Source organism: Haliotis asinina, chromosome 7 (assembly GCF_037392515.1).
Source record: "Haliotis asinina isolate JCU_RB_2024 chromosome 7, JCU_Hal_asi_v2, whole genome shotgun sequence".
Lineage (NCBI taxonomy): Eukaryota > Metazoa > Mollusca > Gastropoda > Lepetellida > Haliotidae > Haliotis > Haliotis asinina.
In genome coordinates this window covers 22034340-22049649 of record NC_090286.1, presented here as the reverse complement: position 1 = coordinate 22049649, position 15310 = coordinate 22034340, and the positions used below count along the sequence as shown (strand labels likewise).

The 15310-nt window shown below is 35.0% G+C and overlaps 1 protein-coding gene across 1 annotated transcript in view; it reads left to right on the top strand.

Moving 5' to 3' along the window:
* LOC137290738 (uncharacterized) overlaps positions 1-15310 on the top strand; it is a 50704-nt gene that overhangs the window by 18622 nt on the left and 16772 nt on the right. The window contains exons 11-12 of the mRNA XM_067821854.1: positions 4697-4947; positions 7775-7818. Of these exons, the coding sequence (XP_067677955.1) occupies positions 4697-4947; positions 7775-7818 (295 nt within the window). The remainder of the gene's footprint in view (positions 1-4696; positions 4948-7774; positions 7819-15310) is intronic.

Genomic DNA, 15310 nt, shown 5'->3' with positions numbered 1-15310 from the left:
TTTTTATCAGGTTATTGTGTATATATTTGTATTTTTAATTCCCTGTGTAACAAGAATCAGATGCTGTGATAGTAGTTTCTAGTCATTGTTATCTTAAATATGTGTGGCCACACCAATTTCTTGATATACGGATTTGGACTAAGGCAAGTTCAAATGAAAAATAACTGTTAACTAAAACAAATTTCACTTCCCCTAAACAGACTCTCTCTAAAATATGGCAGGAAATATTAGTCATTTATTCAAATCTCTAAAACAACATCTACCTTTATGTGACTTGTTTGAATACTGAATTGTCAGTTTTGATATTTTTCTGTGTTTAGTCTGTCTTGAATGGTACCTTTAAACCAGTACCAAGAAAGTGTGGCTTTAACTGGATGTTGAATGACATTCCCGACTAGTATGCATAGATTACCTGCCAGAAAAGTACTGTCTTTGATTTAAAGCTGAAAATAAAATAACTTTTGATAAGTAATTCCATTATTAACTTTTCATCCATTAGTTTAGGTCAATGTTTAAAAACTGAAAAATCCAGAGATATTTATTACTTCTTCAGCTAATAGGGGTTCTGAATAATTCATCAAATGTTGTGATCCTAAAGATTGAAGGATATGAATTTTATAGCAATTCTAACACATTACAAGCTGGTGTTAATTTCAGGGTCATGGAGTTTATTGATTCTGATAGTCTTGAGAATGCTCACAGCTTCTCTATATAGTGCTAGTCAGTATTTTAGTCAGGGTCTATTTTGTGCTATCAGAGTAAGTTTGCTTTTCATTAACAATACTATAGTCTTTCATCAGATCATGATATTAGTCTTGACACTTTATGAAGTAGCTAGTATACACAACTTGTAGCCACTAGAGATGCTTGACTTCATAGATTTTGAAAACTTTGCCTGACATTTGTTGACATTTTCAACCTTTGAAACCATATCTGTGTACACAATATTCACGCTTGCTGGTATTGTACATTTTGGCAAAAACATGGTAAAGTATGTTTGGAGCAATGGATGTGATCTACTTGTGAATTGTTATTGTTGATGTTAATAAGACATCCTTGTTTTTCTTTAACAATTGTTTATAGGACAAAAATATTGGTACTTGCATAATAATGTCTCTGTCAAACATAGCATGCATGAGCACTGAATATATGCATTGTATGTGGAAAACCTCTGAACTTTGTTCATGAAAGTATGTTACTTCTTTAAGGTTATAATCTCAATTAAAACCTGAATTGTTAGACATTTGAATACCACTGTATACCTTTGTTTACCACTATTCCCTGCAATTGTAAAAGTATGGTAAATATTGATAAAACTTATATCGGTTTGGAAATTCAAAATTCAAATATGTTCTCAAATGTTTTGTTTTCCTATGTTTAAATTTTGGGAAGTACTGTTTGGCATTTGCAACTCTAATATATCATGAAACAACCACAATATTTACCATATCTTATGAAAAGTGGAACCTGTACAAAAAATCATTTTGTGATTGAGTATTGGACAGCATGAATGTACACTACCTTTAAATATGAATATAATTTAATTATAATATAAATAAAGTTATTTTTCCACAGTTTTAAGCTTATGTAATAATTTCTTAATGCAATTATTACATTCACAATGCTTTGAACTTTCGAGGATGCTGTGCCAATATTTTGATCATAAAGTGATTACATGGGGTGATGTTTGGCATTGTGCTATTCATGCTTTATTCAGTGCTCAAAAATTATACTGAAAACTAGAAAATTGTTTCTTGACTGATATCAGTATTAATACTTACTAACATTTCTAATTAATTCAAAGCATTGTTGATGATCTTTGCATTACTGGTTTATGTTGCTTGACATTATTGATGTTGCTTCAGTAATCATGTCAAAACGTACCTTTTTGGGGTTGTGGTAATGACAGTATACCATATGGGCCTGAGTTCTAGTTTGGGCATGAACTCTACCTTGACCCAGACAAACGTTCTGCTGTAGCATGGACATGTGGTCTGCTTTGATCCAGACAAACATTCTGGTATATCATGAACATGTGGTCTGCTTTGATTCAGACAAGCATTCTAGTATAGCATGGACATGTGGTCTGCTTTGATCCAGACAAACATTCCGGTATACCATGGACGTGTGGCTTCTTTGATCCAGACGAACATTCTGGTATAGCCTTTGACAATATCAACCACATACGAATATGGACATTTTCCACCTGTGCTCAGATAACCATCCTAGTAGTATAACTTGGACAACTCTCTGCTTTGCCACAAATATGCATCCAATACTCTATTTTGAGAAAGGGTGGTAGGGGTAGTCTAGTGGTTGGAGTGCTCACTCATCACGCTGAAGACCCAGGTTCAATTCCAAACATGGGTACAACGCGTGAAGCCCATTTCTGGTGTCTCCAGCCATGATATTGCTCAAATATTGCTACAGGCAATGGACAACCAAGCTCAGTCACCCAGACTCACTGCTTTGAAAAGAGTGAGTCCTTAACTTCACCTTCTTTTTCTAGCATGGTCCAGACCATTTTTCTTAAAAACTTATGTGTGTGACATTCATAAGAACACATAAAACAGACTTTGAAAAACAAAGTTAAACATGGAAATGTATGGTGAAAGTCAGTATTTGTATATAATGACTTAAGGCACATAGAACCCAGACATGAATCATTAGCATCTTACCATAAATACACAAACACATTAAGACCTATCATATTTGTTGACCATGCACAAACAATTATATTCATAGATTCTTTATCACTAAACCTACTGCACTCAGCCAACAAACATGTATTATACCACACATTCTGTGTATGTTAGTCACCATGAGAGGAATTACACAACAAATGTATTCCTCTGAGTCAAGTTCAAAGACCACAACACAGCTATCTCAAGTACCACGCTATTGAGGTGAGGGCTGGCTAACTATTTATCATATCTCTTGAGATTCCACAGCCTTGTTGAGAACCACCCATAGCTACCATTGTGACTTTAGCTATAGCTTGTAAGTCTGCTCATATAGGCTATTGTATTCTCACGATCATAAAATGATCCATGAAAGTGTCAAAATAGTGCTTGTTGGTTGATTGTGGATGAATTGTTTATGGTGGTTGCCTGGGGTTACTACCCCCTTTCTCAGCCAATGTTGTGGCTTTAATTCAGTGTCATATCCTTTTTTGCTTGCTGTAACGACCCAATCCCAGTAATCACATTACATTTATGAGAAAATTATGTAAATGTTTTTATGAGGACATTTAACCATCCAGTGTTATACTTATATCTCTATGAAAGTGAATATTGCTCCAATAGGCTGATTTGAACTCTGCATCATTAGTGAAATTCAGCATCATTTAATCATGTAATACATTCAGATCAAATACACAGTGGAATGAAAGCTGAATGTGTTATAACTAAGTCAGATGTCATTACTGGCTATATGTATAAAAAATGGCTATTTAGGAGCAATGTTGGGAGTGGATGAATGCATGCATGTGTGCATGCACATGTGCGCACGCACGCACACACACACACACACACACACACTACATGTCATGGATTGTTGCTCATGCTTATATTTAATGGTAGTACTAGTCAAAACTCATATTGAAAAAATCAGTGCTTACTGTATGTAAGGATGTTGAAGGTCAGATCACAGATCATGTGTAAGTGAGACAACATTTCTTCTCCAACAACAAAGAACACATTTATTCCTAAGTCCACAAGCATTGATCTAAATCAATGTATATCTGTGTATTTATAACTGAAGGTTCTAAAATATCACACTGACATTTTTATGATGTTCAGTTCACAAGTAATCCCCAAATCAACTATTTCCTTATTCTTGTGTAAATTAAGCTGACAGATCAACACTGATTTACTGCAGGGTAGATATCCAGTTTCTTACCAGCCTTGATGTGCCTTTGTGTTGTTGACAACAGAGGCGTGCTTATCAAACAGACTTAGTATTGTGCATATATAGTTATCTCTTCATATACTTTTCCTTAGTGGGAGATAAGTAAATGACACTTGCAGGTAAATGACTCTTTGTGGGAGGGAACTTGTCCAAAAGTATCTATACAAAGTTTATGTAAGTTTTGTGTTGATAATTTAGTCTGTGAAAACAAACATGTTATGAGTTCAAAATTACTAACCATAGTGAGGATGTCAACTAAATATATTTTCTCGTGACAAATTAAAGTAGATTTGGCCAGTGAGTGGTTACACTGAAGAGCCAGATTTAAGTCCTCCCATGGTACAATATGTTAAGCCTGTTTTTGGTGTCCCTCCAGTGATGATGCTGGAATATTGCTAAAGCAGCATGACAACATACTCACTCCTTCAAAACAGGATACCTTAGAACAGAAAGTAATCAAAGCTGCAGAAAAATACAGGTGTAGTCAAAATTTAAAAAAAAATATTCTAAATAGCTTTGAGACCAAAAATCTGCTGTGAAATTGTCAGCTTGAAATCAGTGTCTCTCACTCACTCTCACTCACTCACTCATTCACTCACTCACTCACTCACTCACTCCAGTATCAAATATAAATACAAAGGTACAATCAACATGACTTGCTGGAACAGGGAGGTGCACTACTCTGAATGATATTTATACATTTGGCACTAAATAATTTTGCATACAAATCGGAATGAGGATTACACAATACAGTGTAAAGTCATCAATATTTCCTGATATTCTCCAGATGAGCTTGAGCGAGAGATTCGTAGACTGCAACAAGAACATCTCCGCAGAATGTACGAGCTACAACGTGAGATTGAGCGAATCCGTCAGGAGCATTATTTGTACTGTCACCAACACCATCATGAAGTTGTGGAGAATCCAACCAAAGTGATCATTGCTCAGGCACCTGCTCCTCCCCCGCAGATCATCCAGCAGCCCGCCCCACCCCCGCAGATCATACAGCAACCACAGGTGGTACAACAACAACCTCAAGTAAGTGGGAGAAAACAGGCCGTCATACATGATGCAAGCAGTGCACATTTCTTTCTTCCAAGGCTGTATTCATCATTACATGGCAACTTGAACTGTGAAGTTGGATTGCACTGCACTGCACTGCACAGTACTTTAACTCACTCAGTAACAGGTCAGCTTTTTGTGTTTTCATCTTCTCAAGATGATTTCATAATCCATGCCTTATTTAGATGTTACCAGGGAGATTCCATTTACCATATTAATATTTGGATAATTTATCATTTTTCTAGTAAATGGGGCTTGGGTGAGGGGGAATATTTCTGCTTGGTTACATGTTACCATAAGTATATATTATATGATTGGTAAATGTAGGCAAGTCTATTAAAGTTTTACAAACTAAACATATTATAGTTTGTACTGTGGAATTACCTCCCTTGATCATGCTAGGATCTAATGATTTAGGGTTTGTGCTGATAATGATCCCTTGTAGCTCAGCAGTGTACTTGAAATAACCAAAATTGTAAACTGTAGGCTTTCTTCCCACATGAAGCTGATCCTGTGTAATGTCACTAAAATAATCTTTCTCGTTCACTCACATTAGTGACAGTACGGTAGGGCACTGCACCATGTATGACTCCTGTAGTTTGTGAAATATGTTGGCCATGTTGCATGTGTGACAAGTAGAAGTGCACCTGATTCACTGTAGATTCACAAGTAGCACAATACACTCTCAGTTCACTAATATCTTTTCAGGAAGTATACACTCTTGTAATGCTAACAAAATGTATTTGTATTTTGGCACATGGTGTACCCTGTAACAGGATGTATTCAGTTTCAAAGAAGATTGTTAATGACTGGTTTGTATGAATGTCAGTATGTTACCATGGTTACCATCAAATTTGATCAGATCAATTATTTTCTCAGTCTGTGACATGACAATCTTGTAAATATATGTTTCTGAGGCTATTTGATATCAATTCATGTATTACGTAAAAATGCATGCAAGTAGACTAAAGACTTTGTTTCACTGACTGAGAAATATAATGAAGAATATAGTAACATCACTTCACTTTAATCAGCAGAGAATGATCTTGTTTTTGTCAGTGAAATGAAGTTCTTATAATGATTTGAACACAATAAAAAGTCACTTGAGTTATTTAACCATCATTGGGCAAATGCTGCCATGTCACTGAAGTATTTTTTAATGCTAGTACTAATGGAAGAAATACTAATATTACTGTGACCCATAAGTTTGAAAGTAATTCACAATACATGAACCTTAAGTTATAATAATCAGGAGGTTCATTACATGTGTGTATTGTCTGTGTACACCATCACAAATGAGAAAATTCTGATCAAAAACCTTGTTTGAGAGTGTTTGAAAGGGAGATAACTCATGTAACATCAAAGAAAGTGAGCACTTCAGTCACATTGCTCAGCATGTTTCACAAGCATCTTTAATCCCACTTACTTCTTTTCACACATGTCTTTCTTGTTCTCATGTTTGTGCAATTAAGTTTTGAGAATGTCTTCACTTAATTGTGTTGTGTGTACAGTCAAAGCATTTTCTAATATACTTAGTACTAGTATTATCTCAAATTTCCATGATGTCCCTTCCTGATGAATGAATTTCAACACAAGAAACATCATGTGTAGATCAGTTGATGTCAACTGTATTCTCTGTGTATCACAATGCAGTGGCATTTACTGGTATCATTGTTGTGGCTGTGCATAACAAGTGAACATATTTATAGAAAAACCAATCAGCTATGATGAATTATAGATTATCTGTCCAAAACATTCAGTTAATTTTTATGTTTTTAGATTTTATCATCATTTCATATTGGACAGACACTCGGTAATTCTCAGATGCTAGTAGGTTATTCTATACATTATCAAGGGGTGTTGGTAGGTATAAAGCGTTGCTTGTCACACCATCTACACAGATTCATTCCCCACATGGACATGAGGAGCCTATTTCTGGTGTCTCCAGCCATGATATTATTGGAACATGGCTAAAAGTGGCCTTAAACTAAACTCACTCACGCACTCTTGCACACATGCTCGCTGTCACTCTCACTCATTTACTATGCATTATACCCTGAGTCAGTGTATTGTGGGAACAATGTTATATTGTCCATGCAGTGATGAACAGAGGGCGATGTCATCAACAGTTAGCTGCAGTTATGCATTGATACAGTGTCACCTTCATATGGACCACTATACAAAATCAAGTCAGTACCAGAGAATCTCTTGATGTTCTGCCAAATCACATTCCATTTGGTGTAAAAGTCAGAATAGTGCCAGATAGAATGAATATGGAGATAGTTTGGGCATGTCAAGTGAGTGATTGAGTTTAGTAGTTTACAACACTTTGCAACACTTTTAACAATATTCCTGAAATATCATGGAAGGGGACACCAAATATGGGCTTCTCACATTGAACCCAGGTCTTCAGCATGACGAGCACATGCTATAACCAGTCGGCTACCCCACTGGGCATATCAAGGATAACAGTTGATTGTCATTTGCCAGTTTTCAGAATATGTATTTTATAATAAAAGCACAGGGTTCTGATGCTGTATCATAGTGTGTCATACAGACCTTGAAACAAATTGATCCAAGAAAGTCCATGCAAGTATATGTGGCAAGTCAGATTTCCACTATCCGCAAATGAAGAAAGTCTCTGTGATCCTCTTTATTATATTTTGTTATTATGATTTAGGAAGTGTGTTAATTTTTTTTAAATTATTTTTATTTCAGAGACTAGTTGTTAGTCTGCCTGTGGCTGTCAGAAGCACCAAGTGGAGACATGACACTGGTGTATATTCTGGTCTTTCTGTTTCAGCAAAGATACATGGAGGTTGAGCAAGTGGTGCCCTATGACCAATAGTAAGTCAATATCCTACTTGCTTCATACCAGGGTTCTATTTGGATACAAACTTAGGTTGAAACTTTTCAACTGCATTCTGAAATATATTTAAAAAAGTAAAAATCATCTGTAAAATCAATTTACATAAATTTCAAACCATGTGAGCATTTAAGTCCAAAAGAAATAGCTTGAAAATTTGATATTTTGGTGGTTATATTTTTTTGTCAGTGTCATTTATTAAGGATTCAGGTCATGTTCAGACAATCCTAAATAGAGCCCTGACAATTCGTCATGTATATTCTTGAACCTATGTATCACCTCGCACTTAGCACATTGGTATTATAACCTGACAAATCAGTCTTCTCTGGAAATCAAACATGAATAACTGGAACACCAGAACTAATAGATTAGACTTAAAGGCAAAGTAGAGATAAATTTCAAAGCTATTTAAAATGCCACAAATACAGTAAACCATGTTTATAATGATGATGCTTATAAGTGTTTGACTGCAAGTTGTAACGCATAGTAAGGTCAAGTGTTTATTTATGATGAACCGTTTATTATACAATAGAGATGTCATTGTATAGTAAAGAAGTTGATCATCCATAAAAACTTGTCATTCCTAATGCTTATAATGGATGACAGACAGATGAAACTTTTTGGGGGGTTCCAGACCACTTGATGTATATTTTAGCCAAAATGTTTATTATGAACTCGTAACATTTATGTCAAACTGAAAGTAGTTATCTTTATGAGATATTGATAATCATAGTTTACTGTAGGTCTGTATATCACTGGGGTTGAGGAGAAATAATAAGCTGTTAACATATCACATAGCATACCAGTTGTGAAGGTTGAAGTGTATTGCTTTGACATCCTGAGTTCTCACACATGCACTGTGTCCTCTCCTTGCTGCAAGCCTCACTCACTCATCAACTCTTGCCCTACAGTGTTGTCCATTCTGTTAAGTGGAATTAAAAAGGAGCATCTGTGGATACAAATGTTTATTAATGTCTGAGGTGTATTCCTTTATCATGAAGCAAATGCCGAGGAAAGCAAGAACAATATACATTTTTCATGTCAAGTTAATATTACAGACGATTTTGTTTTGACAAGAGATACAAAAAAATTACGTTGTTCCGAAAGATTTAAGCTAAATACTGACAGTTTTATCATCTGGGACAAGGCCAGTAGAGGAAGTCTGACAGGACTCCAGAGCAAGACTTGTCTGAAGAATCAAGAGCACATGTTCACAATAACTCGGTTATTATGTTTTGAGTATTTTAGTGCATCAGTGTGATGTTGGATGTGTTTTATTACTCTTTAAACCATTGGCGGATCCAAGGGGAGGTTCTGGGGGGTTGAAACAACAACCACCCCCAACCTCCACCCACTCTGGTTTTTTAGTGTCTAAAGACTACATTGAAGGTTATGTTTTGCACTGTCTGGATAAACCCCCTGAAAATTTGTAAATTCCTGAGTCCACCTGTTGCAAACTGTTTAATGCAATTTATATACATAAACTGTCAGAGGCATTAGGGCATTAATTAATTAATTAATTCATTGGTGTCTCAATAATTTGAATATTGTTCAAAATGGTGTAAAACCCAACTCTATCACTCACTTAATTCATTAATCACATGCTGACTATCTTGACTGGCAGAAAACACCTGTCATTCACTCACAAACCTGTCACAACCATTCTATGTTCATTAATGATCTTTGAAAGGATACATAACTATCATCACCATAGGAATATAACACAGATTCATGGCATGGTATGTGGCATGGTGACTGTTATTCCATGGTGTACATCATGGTTAGTTCTAACATCCGTCAATATTGACACAGTCATAAAGTATTCAACACTGTTTTTTCTTTTCACATTGAGCAGACATGATGCGAAATGCTGAAATACAAACTGTAGTAACCCTGTTAACCAACACGGAGATTGAAGACACTCATATTATGTTGAAATTTATAAATATTTAAGTCCGATTAAATCCTGAACAATTAAACAGAGGATCCTTTTCAATCACATTCTGCTTCAAATTTTTGGGACAAACGTCAAAGACATCGTAATTTACAGTGGAGAGTTATGTCCCCTAGGTATGCCAGACACCTGTGATTGTGGGTTCACAGTGTTGTTCATCCTGAGTATGGTTCTATGTTTGTCAGTGCTGTACCTGTTGTCATGGGTTTCACCAAAGTCTAAGATCTGTATTTCTTCCAGCTTCCCATAATATTGCTGGAATATTGGTAAAAGGCCTGGCGATAAAACCAATTCACTCATAAAATTGTAAAAAATAATCTGACATTGTACATAATGATTGCATGCATGACAAAAGACCAAAGTTATTAAATCTAAAGCTATAAAGGTTATGTATTTGTGTCATATGATATCACAGTTACTGTTATCACCATCATCAGTTACGAATCTCAAAAATAATTTTGTATATGTCACCGTGGTTCTGCTCCAGATGCAATGACCCTGAATATGGTTATGACTGTTATGATTCATATGCATATTCAGTGAATCGAACCATATTTTCTCATTAATTCACTCCATTCTTTGCGGTCACTATAATCAAATATTCATTCATTTTTTTTCCTTTAAAAGAGTCTTTGCTTACGTGAATTTTACTGAAGCAAGTCATGGAAAATGGGGAAACCGAATATACCCAGGATTCATTTGACAGTAATATGGTCACTTGTCCTTGTCGTGACAAGTTAACACAATCACCAAGTTCAAATTTATATTTTGCTATCATTTGACAGAATTTAAGGAATGACACATGAACTGGAGATGTGTTGTACTTAGGGAGAGGTGTACATATTCATGACTCTGTATTGGTGATGTGTATCGTATTTATCCGATAGTGGACTCTCTGCAGCCTTGGATATAAGTAAATATGATTTACAATCTCGGGTATTTATGAAATTTTATCGCGAACTTCCCCCAGCTTGCATCTCATTAGAGTAAACTGATCGTGGTTACCAGTTTCAGCTATGGTCCCCGCATGAACTACGGCGGGGTGACTTCGGTCACGCCATTTCAGACCATGACGCCATTGCCCCCACAAGTAGGACCCATGATGCCAATGGGTCAATCGGTGCCCATAGGGGCCCCCGTGGCTGGCTTGCCCCAACAATCATGGGTCTCATCGCAAACACGCAGATTTGAATCTGAGGTTTCTTAAGATGTAAGTCAACAGAGCCATCTGTTTATCTTCACTACATTAAATTCCATAACTGACACAACAAACTAGTCAAAGAAATTATTTTTTAAAATTTGACTATTTTCAGTACCCGTGTTTACAATGTGTGAATGAGTCTGGTGGCGTTGTAAGTATTTACTGATAACACTGAAGAGTTTTGAAGCAGTTGTGGAGTTTTCACAATTCTTCGGCTAGTTATCTTGTGTCAGTTATAGTAGAAAGTAGAAGATTGTCACAACAGGTAGTCACTGAGACAATTACAAAACACAGTTACAATATTTGAATCATTTGGATTAATTTGTTAAAAACAGCTGTAAATATAAGTTGTGATGATCTTAGTAATACTTGTTTTAGGTATCATTCGTAAAATGATTAGTATCTACCCATTTCAGATCAAATTTAACATTCGTGTCCTATTTTTATTGAATCTGATTCTGTTTCCTCTTTCTCAGTAGCGTAAAGTGTTTTAGTTTGTGTAATGTGTAATGGTAGTATTGGTAAAATAGATAAAGTGGACAGGTAGATCTTCTTCTGCTTAAGCTTAGCATGCTTTCTCTCTCTATCCACATAGTGTTGAGCCTGTCAGTATGTTATCTGTATAATGAATTCACATGTGTTGTTAGTTCATACTGGTATGAAGCATTTATCTGATATTATTTTTTCCCATGTCCTTTCAACCTGATAGGAACAGTTTTGCAGCAAGAAGTTAATTGCTCTTAGATGTATTTGGAATTGTCAGTTTTCATGAATTGATATAAATGTGTTCTCTGCAATTAATGAAAAATGTCTGTATATTTTTCACAATGCAACACTTTGACGCTTTCATATTCTTAATATTGTGTGAACATTTTCCCTTACATTTCAAGAGACATTTTATACTTTCAACCAAGAAAAGAAACAAGTAAAACACTCACCTTGCAGAATGCCATACAGAATTTGATAAACACTCATTGTGTGACACATCACTAACAGTGTTGTAGCTAGTGGCCTAATCTTAACTATCTTTGTTGCAGTGTGGGTATGGGGCAAACTGTGGGCCAAACAATGGGCCCTCTGATCAACCGAAATGTGACTCTGCCTGCCATCCCATCCCAGTTGCCAGGAACTTATCAGCCTGCGCCAATGATGTGACGGAGAGGTTAACTCCTGATGTAGTTGTTTGGAAAACAGATTCACAGAAGTGGATGGAGGATTCGGGGTGGGGGGGATTTATCTTTATAATTCGTCTTTTAAGTAGGGCTGGTATTGGAGGTCACTTGTCAAGGATTTTGATAAGACAGAGACATTTTATTGTCATTTGTTTGCTTTTTTAATTTTATTATGTTATTCTGAAAAAGGAATGAGACAGTTCACATGTCCTGTCAGTCCAACCTTTGCTATGTCTTTGACAGAATTTTATGAGTTTGTTGTTCTGTTGTTGAAATGCTGGGAAAAACACCAAAATGCAATTTCTCTTTTCCATCATCCAGTTTTCAAAATGAGACCAGTAAATTAGTGATCAAACCTATTAAAAGAAATTTGACCTGGATATTAATTACAATATTGTATTCTAGCCATTATTAAAGAGGTAGATATTATTTGTTATATTTTATGTTGTATTCTGTAAAAAGAGCTTCAAGTAAAATCACTAATAGCTGTAGCAATTATCTGTAGCTGTTTCTATTCAATAAGAGCTTTAATTAGGTGCATCACAGAAACCTGTCAAACCCTCTTGCATTTACACATATATTGTGGAAACAAACTTTGGTTCCATATATTAATATATGTTAATGTTATAGTTTTCTCTACACTCTAAACATACAAAAAAGTACAATCCGTATACATGGTCATTGATATTAGGCATTAAGCTTATATTAACGAAACTTGCCAGTTTCTGAAAGAACCACATACACCAAATATGAAATTTATATTTGTTATTTTCAACAAGGAAGCAAGATTTTGATTGTGATGTAGTTAGTAGTGCAATACTTACCATCAAAATATTACCTTTATATTTTATCTAAACACCAAAATTATTGGGGGCAAATTTATTGCCACCTTTGTTTGGGAAAAGTGATTGTAACTTAAGATCATAAAACTCAAGATCATCATAAGTTATGCTTGAGCAAAGTAGCCTTGTTTTGAAATTTAAAATAACATTTTTTATGTGTTTGACCTATGGTCAATTAATATTTACTCTTATACAGGCCACTGAATAATAATGTAATACTTCAGGTTTACATTAATAGTATGGTTTATAAAAATGTCTATTGCACAAATCTTGGATAGTACCAGCACCTTTTTTTTGTAGATGTTTTGTATTAATTATTGAATGTTTTTGCTAACTATCAAAGAGAACCTCCAGAGGGCCTAAAAACATTAAAATTCAGTTTACATTTTAAAATGTCAATTTCGTAAAAGTATTTATCTTATTAAGGACTGAATCTCACACATGCTTTTATGCATAGATTACCTTATGCACAAGTCTTTTGTTATTCCTTTGTTATAGTTGTATGATGCAATTATTTTATTATTTTCCACATATATTCATTTATACACTTCTTTGTATTTCCTATCAGAAATAAAATATTGTAGTCAATTTCATGGTTGTGTAATTCTTCACTTTCTTCTGTGTTTAGTGAAAAGCAAGAATTTTTAAATGAAGAGAAAGACTTGAAACAGACACACACTTTCATATATGTTCATCTTTCACAGCTATAAGCTCCACAAGTGTCACCCACATCACCAGCTTGCTTATTTTAATACACTTTGGCTTACAATGCTTAATTAGCACCATATTTCCTACACTATTATTTGTTTTATCTACAGAATTAAATTTAGAAATTTATTGTATTTTCAATGTGAATGATGCAAATTAATAGTATTTAATGTTTATTTTAAACTAAAGGCTATAGAATGATGTTTTGAATTTGGGGAGTTTCAAAACTACTAATTCAGGATGTAGTTGCTTCATCTTCATTCAACCTTAATTAAAATATAACAAGGATGCAAATACTTTTGGAAGCAGAAATAATTTGGAGTGGAATATCAGTTGAGCCTAATGTCTTTATTACATGATCCATGGGTATATGGTGTTTTTGTTCCTAGTACAAACCACTGTGATGTTGTCATTAAGTACAAAAGGAAGTCCAAGCATTGAACATCTGAGGCCAGGACCCAGTTGTATCAACACGTAATTATGTAATCATTAATTAAACACTAATCATTGATTAAATTCTTAATGTTTGATTAGTTAATGAAGTGTTTAAATACGGTTGTATAAACCCTTACTTAAACACCCATTAGCTAAGTATGCCTCTAATTAAGGTCTTGTCATTAAACCATCATTAACTTAGGGGAATCCCCTAATTATTATCCATGATGCATTGTGGGTAAACACTAATGTGTCATCTGCATGATGGCTGTCATCAGAAATCGTAAAAATTTTGAAAGTAATGAAATTCAACTTCTAACAGACCTAGTTGAAGATCACACCAGTGTGTTAACAGCAAACTGACTAACTCCATTCCTAGTGACAAAAAGAAGCAGACATGGGACAAAATAACAAGATCAATAGCCTACAGGTAAGCAATAGAAAGTCTAACAAAATCAAGACATAATGGGACAATATGTTTCAAAATTGCTAAAAAAGAGTTTTCGGATAAGTAGTTGATGGAACATTATGATGTCTGCCATGTTAATACCCCAACCCTTCATTAGCTTAATGATGGATTAATGAAATTGATGAAGGGATTCCTTTATTGAGGGTTTCATGCAACCGTAGATAATCAGTGATTAACTAATCATAGTATTATTAACAATTAAAGCTTTATTAAAGTTCCTGATGTTCCTGGTTCCTGATGTTACACTATGTGAGAGAATAGCCTCACAAGTTGAACCATTGTGACACGCTTTACTCTTCTTCCATCTTTTGGTTAATGAATGGTCATACCTTTATTCCATGCTTTGCTGAATGAAAGGTCATGCCTTTATTCCCTCCTTCAGTTAATGAAAGGTCATGAACTTATTCAGTCTTTCTTCAGTTAATCCTGCCATACCTTTATTCCATCCTTTGCGTAATGAAAGGTCATGCCCTTATTCCATCCTTCCGTTCATAACAGGTCATGCCCTTATTCGGTCTTTCTTCAGTTAATCCTGTCATACCTTTATTCCATCCTTTTCTTAATGAAAGGTCATGCCCTTATTCCATCCTTCAGTTAATGAAAGGTCATGAACTTATTCAGTCTTTCTTCAGTTAATCCTGTCATACCTTTATTCCATCCTTTTCTTAATGAAAGGTCATGAACTTATTCCA